Source organism: Oryzias latipes, chromosome 14 (assembly GCF_002234675.1).
Source record: "Oryzias latipes chromosome 14, ASM223467v1".
NCBI lineage: Eukaryota > Metazoa > Chordata > Actinopteri > Beloniformes > Adrianichthyidae > Oryzias > Oryzias latipes.
The window spans coordinates 7,340,601-7,365,532 of NC_019872.2; the positions used below are offsets into that span (position 1 = coordinate 7,340,601).

Sequence of the window (24,932 nt, forward strand, 5' to 3'; positions counted from 1 at the left end):
ATGTGTTTCAATGAAACAAAATCTTACTCCAAATGAAAGAAACACCTAACAGTTTTCCTTACCTCTAGTTATCTTTTACCTGTTTTGGAAATGTGTAAATCATTTAAAGATTTATTTCTTTAATCAAAAAGCACACCTTTACATTTCTGTGCTTTTGTTTCCAGAGAAAAACTTGTGAGAAATGTGTCATACCACAAAATGCACCCAAATTTATACAAAGTAAAAGCTCAAAGGAACAACAAAAATCTATTCAACCACAGACAGGAAGTCAAACCCTCTGAGTTTGGCTGCTTTGCACTACTAACCCAAAGATAACACAAACATTTTACACAATTGACTCCCTTACCTACGTCACAACCTCTCTTTCTACTGATCTATGTCACATTCTTCTTTTATGTTGAGATAGTCTATCTAATTTCTCATGAAAAAAACGCCCTTCTCACCCTGCGCGGGTGGTTTCTCCTCCAAGCTCGGGTCCTCTGCCAGAGGCCTGGGAGCTTGAGGGTCCTGCAGTATCTTAGCTGTTCCTAGCACTGCGCTTTTCTGGACTGAGAGGTCTGAGGTCTTTCCAGGTATCTGTTGTAGCCACTCCTCCAGCTTGGGGGTTACTGCCCCGAGTGCTCCAATTACCACAGGCACCACTGTCACCTTCACTTTCCAGGCTTTCTCCAGTTCTTCTCTGAGTCCCTGGTATTTCTCCAGTTTCTCATGTTCCTTCTTCCTGATGTTTCCATCGCTTGGCACTGCCACATCCACCACAACGGCTTTCCTCTTCTTTATCCACCACTACAATGTCTGTTGGTTCACCATTACCATCCTATCAGTCTGGATCTGGAAGTCCCACAGGATCTTTGCCCTTTCATTCTCTACCACCTTTGGAGGTGTTTCCCATTTTGACCTTGGGGTTTCCAGTTCATATTCTGCACACATGTTCCTGTATATTATTCCAGCCACTTGATTGTGGCGCTCCATGTATGCTTTACCTGCCAGCATCTTACACCCTGCAGTTATGTGCTGGATTGTTTTAGGCGCCTCTTTACACAGCCTACACCTTGGGACTTGTCTGGTGTGGTAGATCTGAACCTCTATCACTCTGGTGCTCAGGGCTTGTTACTGAGCTGCCATAATGAGTGCTTCAGTGCTGTCCTGTAGGCCAGCCCTTTCTAGCCATTGGTAGGACTTCTTGATATCAGCCACTTCAGTTATGGTCCGGTGGTACATCCCATGCAGGGGTTTGTCTTCCCATGAGGATCTGTCCTCCAGCACTGCTTCCTCTGCTCTCCGTTGCCTGAGACATTCACTAAGCACACTGTCAGAAGCAGATTAGATGTCATTCCAGTTTGGTTTTACATATAAAATTCTGAACATTCTGAACAAGACCATTAAAAATGCCTGCAGGATATACAGTATGTAGGGCTTGAACCCAGCACCACACAGACTGCTGAAGCTGTTACGGCGCAGGGTTGGCAAGAGTAAAAGGGAAACATCAAAACTACACCAAGACAGGGGAACAGCATCATAAACTACCCAGCACCCCTAAGTACCCAGATGCAGAGAGGAGGACGCTGGAGTTGCAGGTGAACGGTGGCTTTAATAAACAAAACTACAAAACCAAAACCACTGCTTAAACAGGCTAGAAAACTCGAAACTCGAAATACTCAAAAAGGGAAACATCAAAACTACACCAAGACGGGGGAACAGCATCATAAACTACAAACTATGGACCAGCACTGGAGGAAGGCAAAGACAAGACTTAAATACATGCAAGACAACGAGACACGGGTGGAAACATGAACTCAGACCTTTACAGAGCAACAAGAAACCAAACACAAAGGCAAAGAAACTGACAACTGTTACATAACCCCCCTCAAATAACCGGACCAAGGTTCCACATAGAGCCAAGGAGGAGGGGGCCCGAAAGATGAACGGTCCAAGGCCAACAGAGTTCAGATTCTGAACTTGAGGCGAGCGAGCCCGGCAGGGAGGCCGCGCGGCCTGGCGAGGCGGGTCTGGAGGACGGCCGGGAGGCCATGCCGTCCAGTCTGGTGTGTCCAGCCGGCAAACGGCAGGTGGCTCGGGCTCAAAGTCGGGGAAGGCCGGCTCGGGCTCGGAGTCGGGGAAGGCCGGCTCGGGGTCGGAGTCTGCGACAGGGGGCTGTGGCTCGGCGTCTGGGGCAGGGGGCTCAGACCAGGCGTCTGGAGCAGGGGGCTCGGGCCAGGCGTCTGGGGCAGGGAGCTCGGACCAGGCGTCTGGGGCAGGGGCCTGGGGCCAGGCGCCTGTAGCTGGGGGCTCGGGCTCGGCGTCTGCGGCAGTCGGCTCGGACTAGGCATTTGGAGCAGGGACAGGTCGAGGTGCTTCCAGCACCCTTCTGGAAACAGGAATGGGTTGGGCTGTGTCGAGGACCACCTCCGGAGCTAAGATTGAATGTCGAGTAGGGTGGCGGCGGCGACGGCGTCCCCCCCCCCCCCTCAGAGCCAGACGAGTCCCATCGAAGATGGAGGTGGGGAGCTGGAAACAGTCCAAAGCCCACTGGGTTTCGACCCCCCCCCCCCCCCCCCCCTCGCAAAATTCTTCCTAGAGCAGGGGTGTCAAACTCATTTTCACAGAGGGCCACATCAACGTAGTAGCTGTCCTCAAAGGGCCAGATATAACTTATACATGTAACTAAATGTAATGAAAAAACAAACAAACATGTTTGCTTGTCACCCTAGCATAAATTCTTTTAAATGTGATTCTCTCAGTTATGGTTATATGGACAGTGTTTAAATCCTAATGTATAGTTGCCCAATTCGATATTTGAAGTGTGATTCCTTCAAGATATAAATACATACCAATTTTTATTTTTATTTTAAGAAATTAAAAACGTTTATGCTCTCACGGTCCACATAAAATGACATGAAGGACCCCCGGGCCTTGAGTTTGAAATATGTGTCCTAGAGCCACAGGTCCTGGTCCAGGACCTGTGTATCAGGGACCCACCGAAAACAGGTCCTCTCTGCTGGGTCCTGGTATGGCTGGTCCATAATGTTACGGCGCGGGGTTGGCGAGAGTACCCAGATGCAGAGAGGAAGACGCTAGAGTGCCAGGTGAACGGTGGCTTTAATAAACAAAACTACAAAACCAAAACCACTGCTTACACAGTTTAGAAAACTCGAAACTCGAAATACTCAAAAAGGGAAACATCAAAACTACACCAAGATAGGGGAACAGCATCATAAACTACAAACTATGGACCAACACTGGAGGAAGGCAAAGACAAGAATTAAATACATGCAAGACAACGAGACACGGGTGGAAACACTCAGGACAGATGGGGACCCAAAGTAAAGCTCACTATAACAGCAAAACAGGAAACCCTACAAAATAAAACAGGAAATGAACTCAGACCTCTACAGAACAACAAGGAACCAAACACAAAGGCAGAGAAACTGAAAACCATTACAGAAACCACTTCAATGAGTGGTGAAACATTTCAATAATGAGGACTCTAAGTCCAGATCCCACGACTCAACTTCAAGACAACATTCTGAGAGAGGTTGGGTTAAAAAAAAAGGCCCTGTTGATTATGTGAGGCAAAATATGCACAGTGAAAAAACAAAGAAACAAATATGGGCTTCAAATTTTATAGATTGTCCCAACAGTTCTGCTTTAATTTCAATACTATCATTTAATTCATAGATTCTATTTAAACTTTCTACTATCACTTTTTTATAGTCCACAGGCAACACTACAAGGGGACAAAGGGGGCCAGCTGCCCTTTCATTTCTCACATTAACAAGAGCAATATTCTTGACGGACACCCTCAAATTATTTGCTTTGCCTCTGTATTGTGTAAGCCTGATGGCCTATCTAGGCCGTCAGCACCCTGACTTTAGCCAAAATCTGCACTGTTTCCAGGCTTTGGCAAGAGGAAATTCTTATTTTGGAAAAGTCATAAGTATTGGTGGTTAAGCTTATTTGTTGAAGAATTACAAGTTTTCCTGTATTTTTTTCGTTAGTTTGTTTTTTACGCTGTTTGCTGCACAACACTTTGAAGCCCTAAATCTTTCAAGCTCTTAATTTAATTCAATTTTTTTTATATAGCCCAATATTACAATAGTCGTCTCAGTGGGCTTCATTGTATAATAAATATGAAATCATAAAAAACATCAGGTCATAGAATTTAAACAGAGACATAAACTAAACAGACTAGGCTAAACTGGGCATCAATCAATCAATCAATCAATCAATCAATCAATCAATCAATCTTTATATAGCGCTTTAAAATCTGCCAGACATCCAAAGTGTTGCACAAGTATGAATACACTAAAACCAGATGGAGTTGGGGCACGACTGGAGGCAATAAGCTTGATTCCAATTGGCTCTTCCGTGTTCCTGTACCTGACCAAGAACCTCGTCTCTGGCTTGCCTCAACTACTGCTCCTACACTGTGAATCTGGGCTATACAGATAAAATTGAATTGAATTGAATACACCTGGTTGTGGATCCTGTCTCTGGCTCGTCTCGCGCCACCAGCCGTCCACCAACTCCATCTGGATGAAGATCATTTGCTGGACTTTTAATATGTAGTTGTAGTGTTAGATAAGTTAATTCTTCTCTGAGTTCTGGTAAATCGCCTGTGCGTCCTGGGGGAGGATCCCTCCTTCATGTGGGCACCCCTGAGGTTTCTTCGTTTTTTCCGGAATCCGTTTTTTTAGGGTTTTTTCTTTACCGCGAAGGAGGGTCTAAGGGAAGGGATGCCAGTTTAGTTTAGTCTGTTTAGTTAAAGTTTAGTATTCTCCTATTGAATTCTATGCATTTATGATACTTTTGATTGTATGTTTACCTTACAATTACCGGTGCGAAGCCCATTGAGACGACTGTTGTTGTGAATTTGGGCTATACAAATAAAATTGAATTGAATTTAAATTGAAGTCTGTCCAAAGAGGAATGTTTTCAGTCTAACTTTGAATGTAGAAACTGTGTTGGCCTCTCTTACATGAGCTGGGAGTTTATTCCATAAAACAGGGGCTTGTTGACTAAACGCTCTACCTCCAACTGTACTTTTACTAATTCTAGGAACCACAAGCATTTCTGCATTTTGGGAGCAAAGTGTTCTGTTTGGATGGTATTACGAGATCTTAATTATGGGATGGGGTCATAACATGTAAGGCCTTATAGGTTAGCAGGAGCATCTTGAACTGGATTCTAGATAATATTCATATTAATATTAATAATAATAATGGATTGGGTTTGTCTACGCTTTTCCAGATGCCACACCTGGGGGCACGGTTGTCAGGGGGGGTGATCGAGCCGCCGATCCTCCGATCATTGGCCAACCGCCTGAGCCACTGTCACCCATATTCAACTTATCCACCAAACAAAGAATTCCTAAAGGAAGAACTTGTTACATTGGTCGCTAAGGGCTATGACCTGCAGGACTTCAAATCGGAACAAAAACAAACAACGGTAAAAGACTTAGATCAAGAGATAAAAAAGACCCCATCCAGTGTTTTCTGGATTCTTCTTTTTTTTTTGCTTCCAGCAGTGACAACCAGTAACCTCACTGCAGATTGTCAAGAGTGGTTACCATAGAAATGATGAGTAAGACCAACTCAGACAAATTAGTCCTTACTGACATCATCTGGCTCCAACATGGTGACATCCCTACCATAAAAAAATGGTGATTGATTTGCCTTCATTTCGTTGGATCCAGAAGTAAGTCATGTCTGTGAGTAAGGTCACACTCCAGTTCTCAGATACAGCCGATAGATGCCCCCCCACCACATCCTTTTTCTTGATGAACCCCTTAAGGCTGCGGTTATCCCCAACAATCTTCTGTTAAAACATTTTCATACAGCACTCTATAAACAACCAGCTCATTTAGCAAAGGCACTTTGTAGATCACATTTTTGTGAAGAATGTTGATGCCAATACTATGTACCCGTCTTATGGAAACAAACCGTTTAGCCCATTGCTTCAAACTGAGACTATTTTCAAGCTCAGAAATCTTTTGCAGGTGTTTTGAGTCAATCAGCTGATTAGGATGGGACACCTGAGTTTGCAACATTCAGTCGTTTCATTTTAATTTTCTGAGAAACTAAGTTTAAAAAATTGCTCATGATAAAAAATAAACAATTTCACATTATAAAATTTCACAAAATTTAGAAACTATGATGTCTTTACATTTCTTTGCTTTAATGGCACGACGACTCAAAACATCAATAAAAATAAGTTAGTTTTCCGTTTTAGCCAGTGATAGGTTTTAAATAGAATTGTACACTGATTGCAAATTTCTTTTACATATTTAAAGTCCTTTGTAGCATAACAGATCAAGAAGTGCGTAGATGATTTAAATTAAATCAAATGAAGAAATGTCCTGCATAAATAATTAGTTTCTAAGCACAGAGTGCAAAGGTCTTTTTACATTCGGTAGCCCTGATAATCATTAAGCGGTTTAAGATATTCTGAGGCTAAAACTTTTTTTTTTTAATCAAAAGTTTTAAAAGCTATCATATTTTGGAAACCAAAATGACCAGGCAGTTAAAACTACGGGGTCATTAAAGGTCAAAATGAGTAAAAACAAAAACAAAAAAAGCAGCACAGATATTATAATGGGCACTAAGATTTATTGTTTTACTACATGATTTCATTGTGTAAAAATTACAGTAAATAATGTTCAAATATAGGTATAAAACATTTGTAACATGTATATGAACATGTATTTAAATAACATCAATAATGAAAACACGAGAATCATGTCATTCTCAAATTGAACTCCCCAGTGAATATTACTTTAAAATACTGATAATACAAATAAAATGTTATTGGAAATAGATAACAGTAGTAATCATCAGTTGGCAACAGTTGTTGTTGTTTGAAAAGTGTTTCTATGTTGACTACACTTCTTGAGGTTCTCCAGCAGCACTGTGATTGCCGTTTTGACACCGCTTTCTTTCTTTGGTTTCTCTTCACACTTCATCTGATGAAAGGACAAAAAAAAAATACATTAGATGCAGGATGACTGCTGTTGACTTCATGTTGCTCCATGCAAGCTTAACGCCTCAGACAGAAAATGAAACATTGCAGTTTGTTTGTGTTCTTAGTCATTGACGTGAAATTTAGACTTTTTCTTGTCCTTTGGACAAACTTACGTTTTTGGTAAATTGGAGAAGATTTTTCACAATTTTGTGTTCTTGCTGTTGGTCTGCTTTGGAAAAGTGTTGATGGTTCTTCAGGATGTGCAAGACTTTGCAGAAAAAGTCATCCTATGGAAAAAAAAAAGAAACATGAATGAATACTCTCATACACAAATACAGGGAGTTCAACGTATTATCTGGTTTGAAGCTTATTATTATTATATATATTTAAGTATTTGGGTTTGAATAACAAATAAAAATGCTACTTGTTTAATGTGTTACCAAAAACATGGCAGAACTGCACTGGATTACATGATGTGATTTGTACGATTAAGTAATAAAAATCATTCTCCAGTAAATGTAAAGCTCTGCCTCAAAATCTAAATAAAAAAAGAAGGTAACTATATAATTGTGGTGCACCTTCTGATGCAATACTCAGGTCTACCATAATGTATGCTTCTTCCTACCATGCAATTATCAGCCAGGTCCTGCACATCTTCCACAAAGTACTCCTAACAAAAAAAAAAAAACAATTACAAAGCTTTTTTTAAAAAGGTTTAAAAACGTTAAAAAAAGAAGACTTAAAATGTATTTTTCGTCCGTTGATAAGGTTCTTACCTTATGGATGCTCTCATTTAATTTAGGGATTTCGTTGATGATGTCCTTGAGGTTTGGCTGAATTGTTGGACTACAGGCTGTCAGGCTGAAGAGCTGCGCCATCCCAGCAACCAGCAGAAGTGAAACGATCTCCATAACTTTTGCTTCGTTGGTGGTCGAGGAAGCCGGTGAAGATCTTCAAGAGCTCGGTGATCAGCTATCAGTTTGCACTAAAGCCCTGAGCGAGAGTACATTTATACTCTGCATGTTCACGCCTTTTTTACTCACCACAGACCAAAAAAAAAAAAGTCTGGGTGTGCAAAACCACAAAAACAGAAAAAAAAGAAAAGAAAAAAAAAAGATAGGGCAAGTTTACATCAAAATCAGTAACCTAGTGAAGTGAGCTGTCAGGTTAAGTAAGTTCTGACGTTAAAATATGAGGCTTGATGCTTAAAGAAATGCATTTAATAACAACATAATCTATTAATAGCCATGTGACAGACTGGCGACCCGTCCAGGGTGTCCCCTGCCTTAACCTGTAAGTGACCGGGATAGGCTCCAGTAGCCCCCGTGACCCCAAATGAATGAATAATCTATTAATATAGGGCAAGTATACAATCCACAACACAAACACTTGGGTTTTTGTCACTTTTGGCTTTCTGACTTTGCGGATATTTATAAACCAATAATGATATCTTCCTCATTTTCAGAAATCAAACATTTTATTTGATAGTGAAACACAGACATCAACGTATTCTGATAAACCACCTTCATTATGATGTAACTTGTTGTATTATATTAAATGAGATATTAAATATGGGCCATAATTATGACACTTACAGTATAAGGAATAATCAAAGCTTACTAAGTATACTTGAGTAAACATTTAATTTGTAACAAATAATTAGTGTAAATATAATGTTCTAGTTTTTATAACTTTTCTTAAGTGGTTCAACAGTCAGAAGAAAAAATGATTTGCAATAATTTTATTGAAACTCTTCACTAGTTCACTAACAGAAAGGGTTCCTTGTGCTTAAAGAAAATCAAACTCTCTTTCAGAAACACTTTAAACATAGAGAACGTTTGGTGACAAAACCTTTTGAAAACTAATCTGATCCTAAACGTCCGGCCCTTCATCACAGAACTGCAGTGCATTTCTGAGGAAGAGCACAGAATCACGGCTGTTCACTCAGTGAAGAAATGCTGCACTTGGCGATCTCAGAGTTCTGGTCCTGGTTCTTGCGGATGCGGTAGAAATGTTCGATGTAGCTGGAGCGTCCCAGCAGCTCCACAAAGTCCTCATCGTGAGTGATGATGAGCAGCTGGAAGTTCCGCTGACGCGAGCGACTCTTGATGATGCTGAAAACGCAGAGTTGGAAATGACAAAGAATAAAGACTTGATGTTTAACATCATCACACAGTATTTTACCTTCAATAAAAGGTGTGAAAAACATTATTTTAACTACTGCGTTTTTGCCCCAATTAAAACTTAAATATAAAAGGAAAGTAAAAAAGTGTTTATTGGAATTAGCTCAGAATAAAAGCATGTAGTAAACACAGTCATTGACCCTTGAGAGTGTACTCACTCCACCAGTGCCAGTGCCAGTGACTCGATGTTCTCCCTGTCCAGGTTGGTGGTGGGCTCATCCAGAGCCAAGATCCCACAGTTTAGGCACAACGTCTCTGCCAGAGCCAGGCGGATAATCAGCGAGGCTAAAACCTGCACAGGTTCAAATACAATTAAAACAGTTAAAGACAACAAAACTAGAACTTTGCTGTGATTTGTTAGCTCTCCTGTTAGTAGAACTTGCCTTTGTGAACTGTTAAAATGTTAAAATGTTGACCCTAAGTATTAAAACCAACAGCGTGTAGCACATATTTTTGAAAAGGGTAATAATGATCTGTAGAGAAGTCAGAGAAGCACTTATATCCTGAATTAATGCACCTAAAAAGAATAGATCTATGAATGCAATGTTTTATTTTAAATCAGAGTAAATAAAGGTATAAATAAAGTTATAAAGTGATCTGTGAAGACTTTCATTCATCCAGGATCCAAAGCAGAAAAGCTGAAGATGTTTTATGGTTTATTAACTTTAACTAAGAATATAAAAAGCCTCTTTCGTAAAAATTGTCCCATCAAAAATTAAGATTGTAAATAAACTCTTCACACCTTACCGCGAGGGGGGGTCTAAGGGCAGGGATGCCAGTTTAGCTTAGTCAGTTTGTTAGTTCAATTTAGTATTTTCATATTGAACTCTTTGTGTTCATGATCCTTTTGAGTTTATGTTCCAGTCTTTCTCGAAGCCCATCGAGGCGACTGTTGTTGTGAATTTGGGCTATCCAAATAAAATTGAATATAAGCCACAAGCTTCCTGCTCCGCTCCATTCTGATGCGTCCACTTATGACCAGATAAATCCATGTTCATCTTTGTTTTCCTCGTCTGAGCTGACATCTGGCTCAAAGCATGTCAAGATGCAGGGGTGGCTCGAGAGCCGGTAGGACCCAGATGCAGATGCGGAGGCACACGGTTCAGAGCAGGATTACAAAACAAAAACAAAACTTACTGTGGCATGGCTAGAAACATGGAACGTGAGCGTGACTAGAAACATGGAGACATGAACACCATGACAAGGGTTAATGGACCAGCACAGGAGGAAGGCAGAGACAAGACTTAAATACAGACAGGGCAGACAAGACACAGGTGAACACGATCAGGGCTGATGGGGACCAAAGGAAGTAAAACGCAAGAAACAAGACAAGACAGGAAACCTTTCAAAATAAAACAGGAAACAGAACCAAACAAGACAGAACAAGAACTAAAACGAAAAACAAGACACAACAAACTCAAACCATGACAGGATAGCTCCAATATTGCTCAACATTTTTGTTGCACCGCTAATGTTAGGCAGAAAAACAGGAGGCTGTAAGCTAGTAAGAAAGAGTGTAAAAACATAGATGTTGGGAAGTAGGGGCGGGCTTACTCCACACCTACAGTCCCATCCACGACTCAAGAGACGCATTTCTGACCAACTACTGGTGCTCTGCAAAAACATTTCTAGAAAGTGACACCTTTTTTTGTGGCTAAAATGGGGATACTCATAATTAAAAGACTGCTGGGAACGCCTTTACAACAGATCGACAGATGATTATTGGGACTTTAAATATATGCATGCAATTAGGGACTTTAGAAAAGATTCAAAATTAGTCTTATTGTGAATAGCTGCCTTGATAAGAAAAGGCCATTATGCAAAGCTGCTTCTTCAGGTTTTCTCTACTTCACATTTTGAGCTTAGAGGCCAAAAGGTCAAACTCCTCCGTGGTTTCTGCAGCTTTGCTGCATTGACTCACAAAAGTCTGACTTTCGACATCACATTTCCAAACATTTCCAGCATTCAAAACGTTCAGGTTTTCTGGACTGATGCACAGGTATTCTTTTAAAACAGATATTTTTGTGTTTTTGTTTAGCAAACCCGACAGACGCTGAATGCAGCACCTTCTGTCCGGCACTGCAGCGGCCTCTCATGTCCAGGGCCGTGTCTCCTTTCACCATCACCACTCTGTAGTTGTAGACCCTTCTCTTGACTCCGGCAGAGGCATTTTCATCCACATCAGACCTGATCTCCACATACTCAATGTCTGAAACGCAGGAGACATGGGAAAGTAAATAGAAAGTAAAAATATTCATTTGCAAAATCAGTAAAATAGGTGTAATTTTTAGAGGAGCACCTTGGCCCCTGTAGGTGCTGCGCCACAGATCTCTTATTATCTTATTGATCTCATCCATCTTCATGCTGTGGAATTTCATGATGGTTCTGTGGAAAACAAAAAGAAATCCTTGATTGTTTTTGTTTAAATCCTCCCTATGCATATAGGTGGCATCCTGTTTCTCATCTTTCCAATAAAATCTGAAACTTTATATAGCATAAAAAGCATTAGTTTAAATAAGAATGTGCTCCAATTTTCAGCCTTATAAAAAAAATAAAAATAAAACGGAAGCAAATCTGGCTTTGCTTAATCCACTGAACTCTGATTATTGACAAGATATGCGGCTATGCAAGATGTATGGACAAGACACTGAAATGAATTTCCTGTTTTCTAAGAAGCATTTTGTCTCAAATCTAGCCAAAGGGGGAAAAAAAAAAGCTAATGTGGTTAGAAATGCAAGAAGTCTAATCGTACTAGGCTTACATGGAGGATGCTGCACCACAAAGACAGATGGAGAAATGCAGCCGTTATCCATCAATCAGACAAAGTGCGTCTTCTTTGCGCAAATGCTTACTTAACAGATGCGAGGAATGACTAGACCTCCACAGCGCTAAGGCGCGCTTTCCAAAAAACCAAACATTTGTTAATATTACAAAACCAACAGCATTTAGCTCTGTGCATGAAAGGCGTTAGGATTTTCAACATCCGTTAATATGTTTTCATCACATATAATATTCTAACAAATGAAAACGTCGCCATCCTCAACACTAGTCAGTCTATATGTGAGAAGCTTTTGCAGTTTGAATGCATTTCATTTAGTCTTAACAGTAAAGTTAAAAATGAAACTTCCATTGGATTATTTATTATTTGTAATGAAAAGAGCAAAAAGCGAAAGTGGAATAATAGTTTGATTTAATAATCACTATATAAACACTATATTAAAGAATGTAACTCAAGGAGTTTAGTACAAACGAATAAACTAAACCGTAATTCTTGCGTGAATGATTGTAGTGTATACATTCTGACAGGGCAAGCTTTAAAGAATCTTTTAGTGTTGTGGACAACATTTACTGAACAATGTGACTTTCATTTTTTGTTCTGTTTTGGCGAAACAATAATTAGTGGTTCATTTATCAGCTCTCCAGGATAAACCGCGTTTCTTTATTCCTACACACCAACTAAACTACCGTAGTAGATTTTGGATCAAGCCCCATAACGGGCGACAGTGGCTCAGGTGGTTGAGCGGGTCGTCGAAGGTGATCGAAGGGTTGGCGGTTCGATCCCCGCTCCCACCAGCCAAAATGTCGTTGTGTCCTTGGGCAAGACACTTCACCCTCCTTGCCTCCAGTGTGGCTCCACTGGTGTGTGAATGTGCATGAATGCTCCCGGTGATGGTCAGAGGGGCCGTAGGCGCGAAATGACAGCCACGCCTCTGTCAGTCTGCCCCAGGGCAGCTGTGGCTACAACCGTAGCTTACCGTCACCAAGTATGAATGAGGAGTGAATGAATAATGGACATAATAGCTATGTCTCCTGATGACACAAGACCAATAGAAGCCCTTTTTAACTGTATTTTAGATGTAAAAATTATGGATGGCAAATAATTTTCTGCAGCTCAACCAGGACAAAACGGAAATTTTAGTTATCGGTCCTGAAGCCAAGAGGGAGAAACAGTTTCTGAAGCTACAGGAACTTTCATTAAGTCATTCAGAAACAGTCAGAAACCTGGGCGTTATCTTCGACTCTAAGCTGACTTTAATCCCCCATATAAAACAGGTGGTTAAAACTGGTTTTTATCATCTCAAAAATCTGGCTAGAGTCCGCCCACTACTCTCTCTTGCTAATATGGAGATGCTAATGCATGCTTTTATCATGAGTAAAGTTGATTACTGTAACGCTCTGCTTTCTGGTCTTCCAAAAACCAACATTAGGAACCTTCAGCTTCTCCAGAACTCTGCTGCACGAGTTCTTACAAAGACCAGGAGGCGAGCTCACATCACCCCAATTTTAAAATCCCTGCATTGGCTCCCCATATGCTTCAGGATTGATTTTAAGATACTTTTAACCGTTTTTAAATGTCTTAACGGTCTTGCGCCTTCTTATTTATCAGATCTTTTAGTAAGATATGAACCCTCGCGGACCCTGAGCTCCTCTAGCACTGGTCTGTTAACCATTCCAACTGTAAAAACTAAAACCTATGGAGAAGCTGCATTTCAGCACTATGGTCCCCGTTTATGGAACAGTCTGCCGGAGGACCTGAGGGCCGCACAGAGCTTTAACGCTTTTAAGAAAAGGCTCAAGGCCCATCTTTTTAACCTGGCTTTTAGCTAATTTTTTACTACTTTTATGTATTTATTCAGTTATTTATTTATATGCACTTTTATTTTTTTTCATTCATCCATTTTATCTTGTTTTATGAACTTGAATCTGATTTTAACGCGTTATTTTAATTTACCTTATTTTAATGTTTTATTGTTTTTATCAATATGTTTACTTGTTTATTCTCGTTTTTATTCATTTTTATTTCCGGTGCTTCCTCAGATGGAACCTCTCCTTCTGGGTCGGCTGCTGTTCAGCCACTGCGGCTCTGGATGGGGACCTGCATCACCACTTAGCTGTGGTGGAGCGGTCCCCACCTGTGATGCTGCATTTGGCTGTCTATGCGGCTGTTCACAGAGGGGGAGGTTCCAATTATTAGCGTTTCCAGCATCCTCTTTTTGTGCTCAGCCTATTTCTCATTGTCCTTGGCCATCACTTAGGGGGTGGGAGGTGTGAAAGGAGTGGGGGGCTAGGTACGGGGAGGGGGGCCCTATTTATTTATTTATTTTTATTTTATTTATTTTTAAATCGTCAATGCTTGTTTTTATATTTTGTTGTGTTTTAATGTAAAGCACTTTGAGTTATATTTATATATAAGTGCTTTATAAATAAAGTTTGATTTGATTTGATAATGTAAGCGCTTTGGGTGTCTTGAAAAGCGCAGATAAATCCAATCCATTATTATTATTATTATTATTATTATTATTATTATTATTATTATAACCCAGAGGCTTCTCTGGAGGTAACATGAAGTTGTTGTTGTTGGCTTTTTTTGTTTCGCACCTACCTTTCCTAATTTAGATGCAAACCCAGAGGTAATGCAGTTCAGAAAGTAATCTACCTTCAACTAGCATGTTAAAAAGTCGAATTTCACTCAAAAAAAAAAAAAACTATATATATATATATATATATATATATATATATACATGTGTATACATATAGAAACCTGGTTTCAATAGCTTATAAAATGTTTATTGATTTTAAGGTAAAAAGAGGTGTTTTATTTTTAATCAGCGCATTATTAGGGGTAGGATTTTCTTCCTTTTTTTTGATTAGCAGGTGGACTACTCAATAAAACTTTAACCCGCAGACACCGCCAGTTTCTGCGAGCTGCTCTGTCTGAGATTTTTCATGGTCTTCCAATCCATGTCTGAATTTAAACACAATTATTCACACAATAATTCTGATCACGGTTTATGCTTTTGCACTGATACCTGGGGTTCCCAGATCTTGTTCTTGTGGACTGCCATATGCAATTATTTTCCGAACATGGGGTTATTGGCATCAGAAAAGGCTTTGCTATCTTCTTACAGCCTTCTTCTGCTTTGTGAGCGTCAACTATTTTGATTTTCAGTGTTCTAGACAACTGCTTGGAAGAACCCATGATGCTGATGGTTGGGGCGAGGTCGGATGACTCATTTTATTTAAAAATCTTTGAAATTGAAATAAGCTGTTTTTTCCTGACGACTGTGAATGATCCATGACACGATCAGGTCTCAGCTTTTCAAAGAGTGTTGGTGCATTCTGTAAATTCTGCAGGGTGCCCACACTTTTGCACCTGGCATTAGTTTGTTTTCTGTTATTGTGAAAGGGTAAATGATGGAAATAAAGCCCTTTTTGACATCTTACAAGAATGTCTCATCTGTAATCTGATGCCTTTTGAAGAGTTTTCAATCCTTGGCTTCTTTATTAGATTAGATGTCTTTATTTATCTCACGATGGGGAAATTCACGTATCTGTGGCAGCAAAAACGACATTCACAAATGACATTCACATTAAATAAATACATGTATGAATTTATACATTTATGGACAATAATCTAATGTTTTACCTGGGGTGCCCAAACTTTCGATCTCCACTGTCTGCTTTTTAGCTTTTGCAGCCATCTTAAGGCCAAGGCTTTAATAAAAGTGGGGAATTGAATGACACTGTTGCAGGTTAAACAATGTTCCTTTCTGTAGTCACTTTTGGGGGGATACTGACCACCACTGATGGTGTAGTAACATGCAACCATATGGTGGTTGACCCGTACGGGTGCAGCATACTTTTAGGCCCCATTGACACTGCATGGTTCAAGTGGCCCAATAACGATTTTTTCCTCTAATGTGGCACAGATTGGATTTGACCGGTGAACGCGTAAGCAGGAAAAAAAACGCATGGATTCCATTTTTCTCAGATCGGATTCAGGCCTGACTCACATGTGGAAATAAATTGGATACAAATCAGATATGTGCATTTGCGTGTGCCATGTAAGCAGACAAATCGGTTATTCCCCAGTAAATCCACTCTGCACCTTATGCATGGAACATGTTGCAGAAGGACTGGAAGTTGACAGAGTTGATTTCCTTGAATGCTTTTAAAGTTAAACTGAGAGGTCTCGAGGCTGACTCCTTAACATGCACTTGTTTTTTATAATCGGTTTGTTATTTCCTGTTATTTTGCTCTTTGTAATTATGTAACTGCATTTTAGTCGCTGCTGCCGCTTGGCCAGGACTCCCTTGAAAAAGATGTTTTTAATCTCAACGGGACTTTCCTGGTTAAATAAAGGTTAAATAAAATAAAAATAAATAAAAAATGCGAGTCGTACATCAGTGACGTCAACTCAGGACACCACCAACTGAGATCACATGACTTATTAAGGTGCTTTTGTGCACTGATTTTGCTGTTCGAGGACAGCTGGAGCCCCATCAGCGTGTTACCTTTCAGCCTCAAACTTCATTATTTCTGGTCCGGTCCCGGTCGGGTAACTAACCAAGCGGGGCACCGTTGCTCTGGAACAGGCTAGAAGCCGTTTGTTTCTTTGCGTGGATCAAACTGTTAGTACAGCACAACGTCTTCAAACACTTACTCATTTAAAACTCAGCGAGAGCACATAAGCCGGCCGAGCAGCCCTCCTTTTTTTTTCTCCCGCGCATCCCCTCTCGTACACCTGCCTCATCCTGGAGCGCCCAAGGCAACGTCTCCTTCAGTCGCTGCCTTGCCTCCATGACAACCGCAGTCACACAAAAGTCCAAAGGAGGTCCGCGGAAGGCGGAAATGCTTCTACGTAGTCCTCAGAACGTCTATGTTTGATAGTTTCAACATTGTATAGTGTAAATGCAAAAATCGGATACGGGTCACTTTTTTTTTTTTTTTTTTTTTTTTTTTTTTTTTTTACCTTGTCCTGTCCAACAGCTGGGCAAACAGATGAGAGCTGAGGGCCTCTTGTGTTGGACATATTTTACTTTAACAAGAGGGGTTATTAATCTTCAGACAAACCAAAGGTATGTCTGAATAAACCCCTTTTGTAATTGAGGCCAAACTTTATTAATTTCAAACATGTTTGAAGATCTTTGGTGTTGGACCGGACGGAAAAGGAAAGAGGGGAAGAAGAGAGAGGTACGGGTCACTTTTAAAAGATGATGTAAGCGGGTCGTCAAAAAAATTGGATATAGTCAAAAAATCGGATTTGGCATCAAGACCTGCAGTGTAAATGCAGCCTTAGTTTGTCCTTGGACTACAGAGGTTAGTAGAGAGGAGTGGCCACAAGGAGGCGCACACATGTGTCTTCCAGTTCCTTTAATGCTGGTACGGTCACCTCAAGGGATGTCATGAAAACGTACAATTGTCATGCGTGTGGTAAATGTACAGATAAGTATTTGTAAGGTTAATGGAAGTTGCACACACTCATGTTCAGGTGATGCTGTCATAACGTGCTAACATGACACTATAGTCGTTAGTGAGGTGCCAGTACTAGTCCCTTACTGACTGCATGTGAATGATGCATGCATGGGGTGTTCCAGTGATATACAAGTGCCCATAGGAAGTTTGTAGGATTCCCACACAAACTGCAAACTGTTTGGGTGGAATGATGATTTTCACTCTACAAGCTTAGAGAGACGTTTACAGCTTTGCTCTTTTGTGTGGGCCACCTGTATACCCTGTTCAGGTTTGCCCGTGTTCTGCCTGCAGATAGCTCCCATTTAGACGGACAGCAGCTGTGACTTCGCCATAACCTGGAAGACCCCATTAAAGCTGTCGGTCTGGAGATGCTACACCCAAGTTGCCTAGAAGTCATTTTAGTCCATTCCAATTTTTCCTGTTTCTAACAACTAGGGTTTGATATTTGATATGTTCAAATGCCGTCCGGAAAGAGAAAGTCTTAAGTAAAAGCGCAAGCAAAATGATTCAACATACGTGTAGTGTACTGCAGAAAATTAATAGTTGACATTAGAGAGAAAACTGCATTAAAATAAGACTAATTTGTTGTTGAAACATGTTTCTGTAAACTATACAGAATGAAAATATTTCAAGTACGAGACAATTCCAAAGTGTGGATACGTTTAGCCATTCAAATCAATGGACAGGCGTGGCTATAAAATGTCTTTTTCCCCCAATAAACAACGTTTTTGAAAACGCTGCAAAATCTTTAAATATTTAGGAAACTCTGGGGAAAAAAAGCAAAGGACCAAAAGTTGCATGCACTAATAAGTTGACCTTTGACATCGTTTCACTTTCTGACCCTTTCAATCAGTACCAACACTTTAGCATTTTGGTTTCTTTCCAGAGACACCGCTTCATTTGAGGTTTTCGCTCAACTCTCTGATCAAGAAATCTTAACCCTGAAGAGCATTTCTGTGTATTCTGGTAGAAACACTGACACAGATGTGTGGTGAACGGCTGGAAGGCTTTTTTTTATCTTGATAACTGCATAAAGTGGGTAAATGATGTTTCAGCTCTATTCACAGATGATAGCATCTGTGAATAGTCAGTTTTATCATTTGTCAGCAGACTGTCAATCTGTGAGAACAATGCATTTGCCATTGAACTGGCATGAAACATTGATGTACTGTGTAATGTAATAAATAGGTGAGTTCTGTGGTATTTTAATTTGACCTATTTTTTGTTAGGTTTTTCAGGTGTAGAAAAACACTTTGGGCCATTAAAAGATGTATGAAATGTGCTATAAAAATATATTGAACACATTTTGTGCATTGGTAATTTTCTGCCAAAACTAAGAAGTCATGTGCTATAAAGACGCCTTTGAAAACAAAGTCTTTAAATTTGCAACAAAAAGTGGCGTTGAGTTACTTAAAACACAAATACATCTGATTGAAATATTTAGATTTGACTACCGAGTCTAAGAAATGACCCCTTTTCTCCAGATGACGCTAGAAGATGTCATAGCAAAGTCTTATCTGGACCCTTTGAAGTAAAGCCACACAATTACAAGCAGCTACAGGAAAAGCACTGAAGATGTTTAGAAGTAAAATGCACAAAGCAAATGTATTCCAGACACTTATAAGCAATATAATTTGCTTTGATAAAGAAATCTGTCATAAATTCAAACTGTGCAGGTGTTTTCCACATTTAACATATAAAGCTGTGACTACAAGACTTAAAACTGAAATCTATAAATGAATCCCATAAACTGGACTTGACATGCAGTTCACACACAAAAACTAAGATGTGAAATTATTGATTTTTCCCACACCTGAAAATAAAGGGGAGCCTTTACTCCCCCCTAATTTAGGGGAAGTTTGTCTTTCAATAGTTACATCAAGTTTGGGCCCTTCATTTAAAAAAGTCTCCTCTGATGACTAACATGTTATTGATCATCTTCTTGTGGCAGTTTTCACTCGATGTAAGACATAAATTAAGTTTGAAATTGCATTTCTGAGTATTCCTTTATTCAAATTGTGGCGAACCAGGAGCAGACACATAAATGCCGTTTAAAAAAGCTCGTAGGTGTGACGTAGAAGCTATTAGCAAAGCCACAAGCTCGCTGCTCCACTCCATTCAGATGCATTCACTTCTAGACGACTAGATCCATGTACGACTTTGAGCTGGCAAAATTAGACAACTAGACAACAGAAAAGCTACAATATTGATTGGCATTTTTGTTGCACCGGTAATGTTAGGGGTGTGTGACGGATGGTAAGCTATCAGGAAAGCATGTAAACAAAGGGATGATGGGAAATCAGTGTGGGCTTACCACACACCAACATTCCCGCCCACAACATAGTGACACATTTCGAATGAACTTTTGTCACTCTGCAGTAACTTGTGTCCTAGAAAACGAAGCAGGTTTTTAGATTTGGGCTTAGACGACATAATCACAATTAAAAGACCACGGAGAATCAAAAATAGATCAAAATAGGACTGGAGTGGGACTTTGGGAACGCAGATGGATGGTTAACCCAAAATAAAAATGAAAAGTCAAAAGTCTGAGACTTTTAAAAGCAATTGAGCAGCTGTTAAAATTCTCATCTTAAATGGCTCTTTTGTGCCACGCCTCCTTCCTAAATAATAAAAAATAAAAAAAAAGAGTACTTTTGACATGCTGAATATGGACAGTAAAATGTTTAGTATTTGCAACATTTTTTAAATGTTTTTTAGGCTGAGAAGTTATGAACAAAGCATTAATCTGGATCCATCACAGACTTTTCGCCGCTCTGAAAATCTAGTAATTTTGATTTAATCTTTATTTACCCAGGAATTGTCCCATTGAGATTAAGAATATCTTTTTTAAGGGAGTCCTGGCTGGGGGGGGTGGGGGACGGACAATAAATTTAATTTATAATAAAAATGTCAACATTAAAAAGATAACATAAATAAAAATGAAAGCTTATGTAAAACAGGTACAGTTAAAAGTGATTTTCTCCTCCCATCTCAGCCTGGAAAATATTCAGAGGAATGAGTTCTTTTAATTTCCAACTTTTTTGTAGCGTGTTCCGTGTGGAGGGGGCAGAAAAGACAAAAGCCTTTTTTCCAGATCTGTACAGGCAAATGGAACATTAAGCAACACATGGTCATTGGAACGCAGTCCTTATGATTCCAGTCCTCAGCTTGATCAGGCTGCAAATGTAGGAAGGTAAAAGTCCAAGACTAGTAAATAAAAATGAGTGTGAGCCTCCTGGTGGACAGAGAAGACCATCCCACTCCAGAGTACAGTTCACAATGGTCAGCCGAGGCCTTACAGTTTGTTACAAACCTTGAAGCGGCGTGATTCACAGGATAAATCTTACTCAAACATTGAGCTGTTGCATTCATATACAAAAGGTCTCCATAATCTAAAATGGATAAAAAGGTTGTGGTGACAAGTCGCTTTTTAATACTCAAGCTAAGGAGAAATGAGTGACAAATACTACGATGAAAAGCATGATCAGCTTTTTTCTTCAAAAAAGCTGTTTAGATTTTTATTCAGAATAAAATACAGATTTGGGTCGTGTTAGTTCTATGCAATGCAATGTTTTAGCCAAATAAATGCAGAAAATCAATCGGAGCAAAGATATTTTAAGAAGTACTTATATTGGGGATTTTTTAGGAAATACACAGCACAACCACCTGTGTGAATCAGTGAAAGCTGTTGCTGTGGCAACACCTGCACGGGTGTGCGGAAAGGTGAAGAAACACCATTTCATATTTAACATGTTCCAACTGCCTGACAGGTTCTTGAGATGAAGCATCTATCATGTGTCAACAGTAAAAAAAAATACTTTCAGTTTGTGTCACTCCTGCCGTGCTTCCAAATAAGGGCTTCTGTGTTTGTGCTGTGGCCTCCCTCTAGCGCTTATGAGAAAAGCACTACAGAGGAAATCTAAGTTTCCCACACAAACACACACACACACAGAGCTCATGAAAGTGTGACATAAAAATGGTTTTCAGCCAGATCTTGCAGATTACCGTGCTGCACCTGGGCCACATCTTGCTTGAAAGAGTTCAAACTTTTAGGTCATTAAAGGTGCAATGACGCCTCGAGAGAGGATTTTGGATTTAGTGACATGGCTTTGATCTCTGCCAAAGAGAAAACTAACAACATCAAACTCATTTGTCTTCATTTCTTAAAGTGCAGATCAAATGTTTTAGTTGAGGAACTTTTTTTAAGCAGATCTCCACCAAAGGAAAAATGATGGTTTTGGTCAAACACCACAAGGTCAGCATCTGGTACATGTTGAAGGCGGTGAGGATTTAGAGGAAGAATCTTTAGTACAATGCAAACGATAGGTTACTATGGCAACGCTAATGCTTTCCTGGCATTGATAGCTTTACAGTTACAGAATTATAATGTGAGACGATGTTTCAGCTTTTTTGGCAGTTATTTAAAGCAATTACACAGTGAAATTGTGCTTATGCTACTGTGCGTTCTAAACTGTTGTGTTTTTAATCAACATAGAATGACAGGTTGACTTCTATTGAGCTTTCATGTTGGGCTGCCATTTTATTCCACTGGCAAAGAAAAACTAATAAAAAAAAATTTTTTCTGCATCAAGGTGGAAAAACTTCAGTTGGTCATAGTTTACAAGTAAAAGATCCACCGGGTCACAAACTGAGACAGATGATGGTGATCAAGCAGACACAGGGAAGCGTTAGATTTTTGAGGTTGATATAATCAACACGACTTTCATGCAAATCTATGAAAAGTGCAAAAGATCCAAATATGGACTCAATCTGAGTATAAACTGGCTGTTGGCTGTATAAACTGTTGCTGTAAATGATTTTAAGCTTAAAAACCGACATGTTGTTCCATGGATGGCCACATTCAAAAGTAAATGTGCAAATGAACATATTTTTAGACTGGAATATAAAAACATTGGTAACACTGAATGTTTTTCATACAAATGTTTGTCATTGAAACTCAGACCTGTTCACACTCAAGCAGGTCTATGTTCTTAGCTGGGAGCTGCTCTGTGCAGCAGCTCCACCTGTGGACGCAGAGAGCTAAGCACTGCTGGACTGATAGTTTCTGCTGCACCAGAAAAGCGTGTGAGGTTCCAAACTTACTGATCCAGGGCTTTGTAATAAAGGTTCAGGTCATTGATCACCAGCTCTGTAGTCCTCATAGTGATCATCTTATTTTTGTATCGCTCCTCAGCTTTGTCGTATTGGTCTTCTCGCAGCTCTTTTCTGCAAAAAGACGAAGCTTTGTTACTTTATTTGAATTTTTTTCACAGCACTGTAAAACAATCCGAATGAACAGTTGTTGATCTGAATAACAAAATTGTCCATTTCTATCTTTTATTTTTCACAACAACACAATTCAGTTGTGTGTTTTGTTTGCACAGAGTAATGACGATGCCGTTAGTGAAAACATTCCTGTGCGAGAGCGTCTCACCTGTGATGAAGTATCTCATCCTCGAAGCCTTTCTGGCGGCCCAGTGCAATACTGCGGTTCTTCTTTAAATCCTCCAATTTGCGTTCCACGTCACGACGTTCTCTGTGAAACACCAAAGGCGTGATATTTGAACCCTTTTAAATTCTTTCGACTACTCTTCAACTGTTTACAGAATTAGCGTTTTTTCAGCAGAAAAGCAGCTTTGAACTGATATGCTACACTTCACTGTGTTATTCACGCCATCAGTGTAAATAAGCCGATTCTTTCGTGAAGAAAAGCAGTTTTGTAATGTAATTTGTAATGTGTTGTATCAAAGTGCCAATATGAAAATCCTCTTCTCAGCGCCAGAATCACTTGAAATCCCGCTGATCGTGTACACGGTCGAAGACTTACGGTACATGAAAGACTATATCTGGGTGATGCTAGCAAACTTTTCAGTGTTTAAGGTTAAACCCAGTTAGGACCACTGATGTCACATTAGGAGACAAAGAAAGAGTCAGGATAGCTTTATGAGAGTAGCAGAAGAAAACTCTTACTGGCGCAGTTGTAGGACCTGCATGTTGCCGATGTCTTTAAGAAGAGCCTCATGTTTTGCCACAACCTCCCGCAGCTCCTCTTCACGCTTCCTGAGAGTCAGATTGTCCTGAAGCAGACGCTCTTGGACCTGAGAAATGTTCAGTACGTTAAGAAAAAAACTAACTAAAATTGTGTTTTGGTTCTATGAAATCATTTCCTATATGCTGAATCTTAACCAACCGATCAAAAGCCAACATGTGTCAGGGACTCACTTTATTTAATTTATATAATGTGAAAAAATCTAATTAAAAAAATATTCATTTGATTTTATAGATCTCTATATCTCCTCTCTGTAGGTCAAAAACACTAAAAATCCATAATTTCTTCAATGAAATGTGACCTTTTCTAGAAGGACAACTGCAGAGCTCTGGATTTGAAAGAGTTAACAGAGCGAGTACCTTTTGAGTGTCAATATCTTGGCGAATGTTCCCCATTTCTTTGTTTATTTTCTCTTTCTGCTTCTCCGCCTCATGAAGTTGAGTGGTTGTTTCTTGAAGCTCAGACTCTTTTTGCTGCGAAGAGTTTAGAAAGTTTTTTAAATAACAAATTAAGCATGAAAGATGTCAAGAATGTGTCAAGAATGTCTGATTTGGGAAAAATAAATGCTTTTGTAGAAAACATTTACACATCACAAGATAAAAAAAAGGAATTTTGAATTCAAAAAGTGGCAAAAGAGTGAGATTACATTACCTCTTTGTATTGATCTTTCCCATCACTGACGTACTTATGGATCTCTCGTTCCAAAGTGGTGATTGCCTTTACTCTCTCATTAATACCATTGATCTGTCAACACCAGAAAAGGTTCAAGAACTACAGAGAAACAGAAACTGCAGAAGTACAGCTTAATAAATTACAGCCACACCGTTAACGTCCAGACACTCAAACCATAAATAATATTTAGTGTTAAACTGACACGAGCGCAGACAGAAACCGGGTTAACAAAGGAGTGATGTTTTACCTTCTCACGTCCTTCCTCCTGTTTCTGCTTTTTGAGTTCCATCAAACTTTGTTTTTCCTGCTGCAGTTTTTCCAAAGCAGCAGTCAGAGGAGCCAACTGCTCTTTTGCCTCCTGAGTCAACAAAGAAAAGTATGAATTTCTACTTAATATTTATCTAAAACACAACATACTTTTAAAATCCACAAACAGAAGAGCAATTTGTTGCAGTTTTTTCCAATTGCCAAAACACATTTTCTGAAACATTAAACCACCAAACACAATATTCTAATGATAGACTAGATATACAAAACACTTGAGTCAAAAGCTCACTTTGAGGTCACAATGAAGACTGTCATCAAAACTAACAAACACACAGCAAACGCAACACGATACACGACAAAATACTTGACACCGTTTTACAAAAAGTTTGTAAAGAATGGAAAACCATACCCCCACCCCCCATAAATTAGAGAACAATAACATTCAGGACTTTTACTGTAAGCCTTGGTTCACATTTACTGTACTTAACCATGGTATCTCTGTACGACCAAAGAACTTCATCCACATCACAGGCAACGTTTACCCC

General features: G+C 39.7%; 1 protein-coding gene across 1 annotated transcript in view; it reads right to left on the minus strand.

Moving 5' to 3' along the window:
* Nucleotides 1-8,418: 8,418 nt before the first annotated feature.
* Nucleotides 8,419-24,932, minus strand: part of rad50 (RAD50 double strand break repair protein) — a 28,325-nt gene continuing 11,811 nt past the window's right edge. Inside the window, exons 19-28 of the mRNA XM_004076132.4 lie at nt 24,368-24,478; nt 24,100-24,192; nt 23,808-23,921; nt 23,370-23,497; nt 22,834-22,935; nt 22,503-22,625; nt 11,443-11,528; nt 11,210-11,352; nt 9,302-9,435; nt 8,419-9,074 (exon numbers count right to left, since the gene is read on the minus strand). Of these exons, the coding sequence (XP_004076180.1) occupies nt 8,891-9,074; nt 9,302-9,435; nt 11,210-11,352; nt 11,443-11,528; nt 22,503-22,625; nt 22,834-22,935; nt 23,370-23,497; nt 23,808-23,921; nt 24,100-24,192; nt 24,368-24,478 (1,218 nt within the window). The 3' untranslated portion in view covers nt 8,419-8,890. The remainder of the gene's footprint in view (nt 9,075-9,301; nt 9,436-11,209; nt 11,353-11,442; nt 11,529-22,502; nt 22,626-22,833; nt 22,936-23,369; nt 23,498-23,807; nt 23,922-24,099; nt 24,193-24,367; nt 24,479-24,932) is intronic.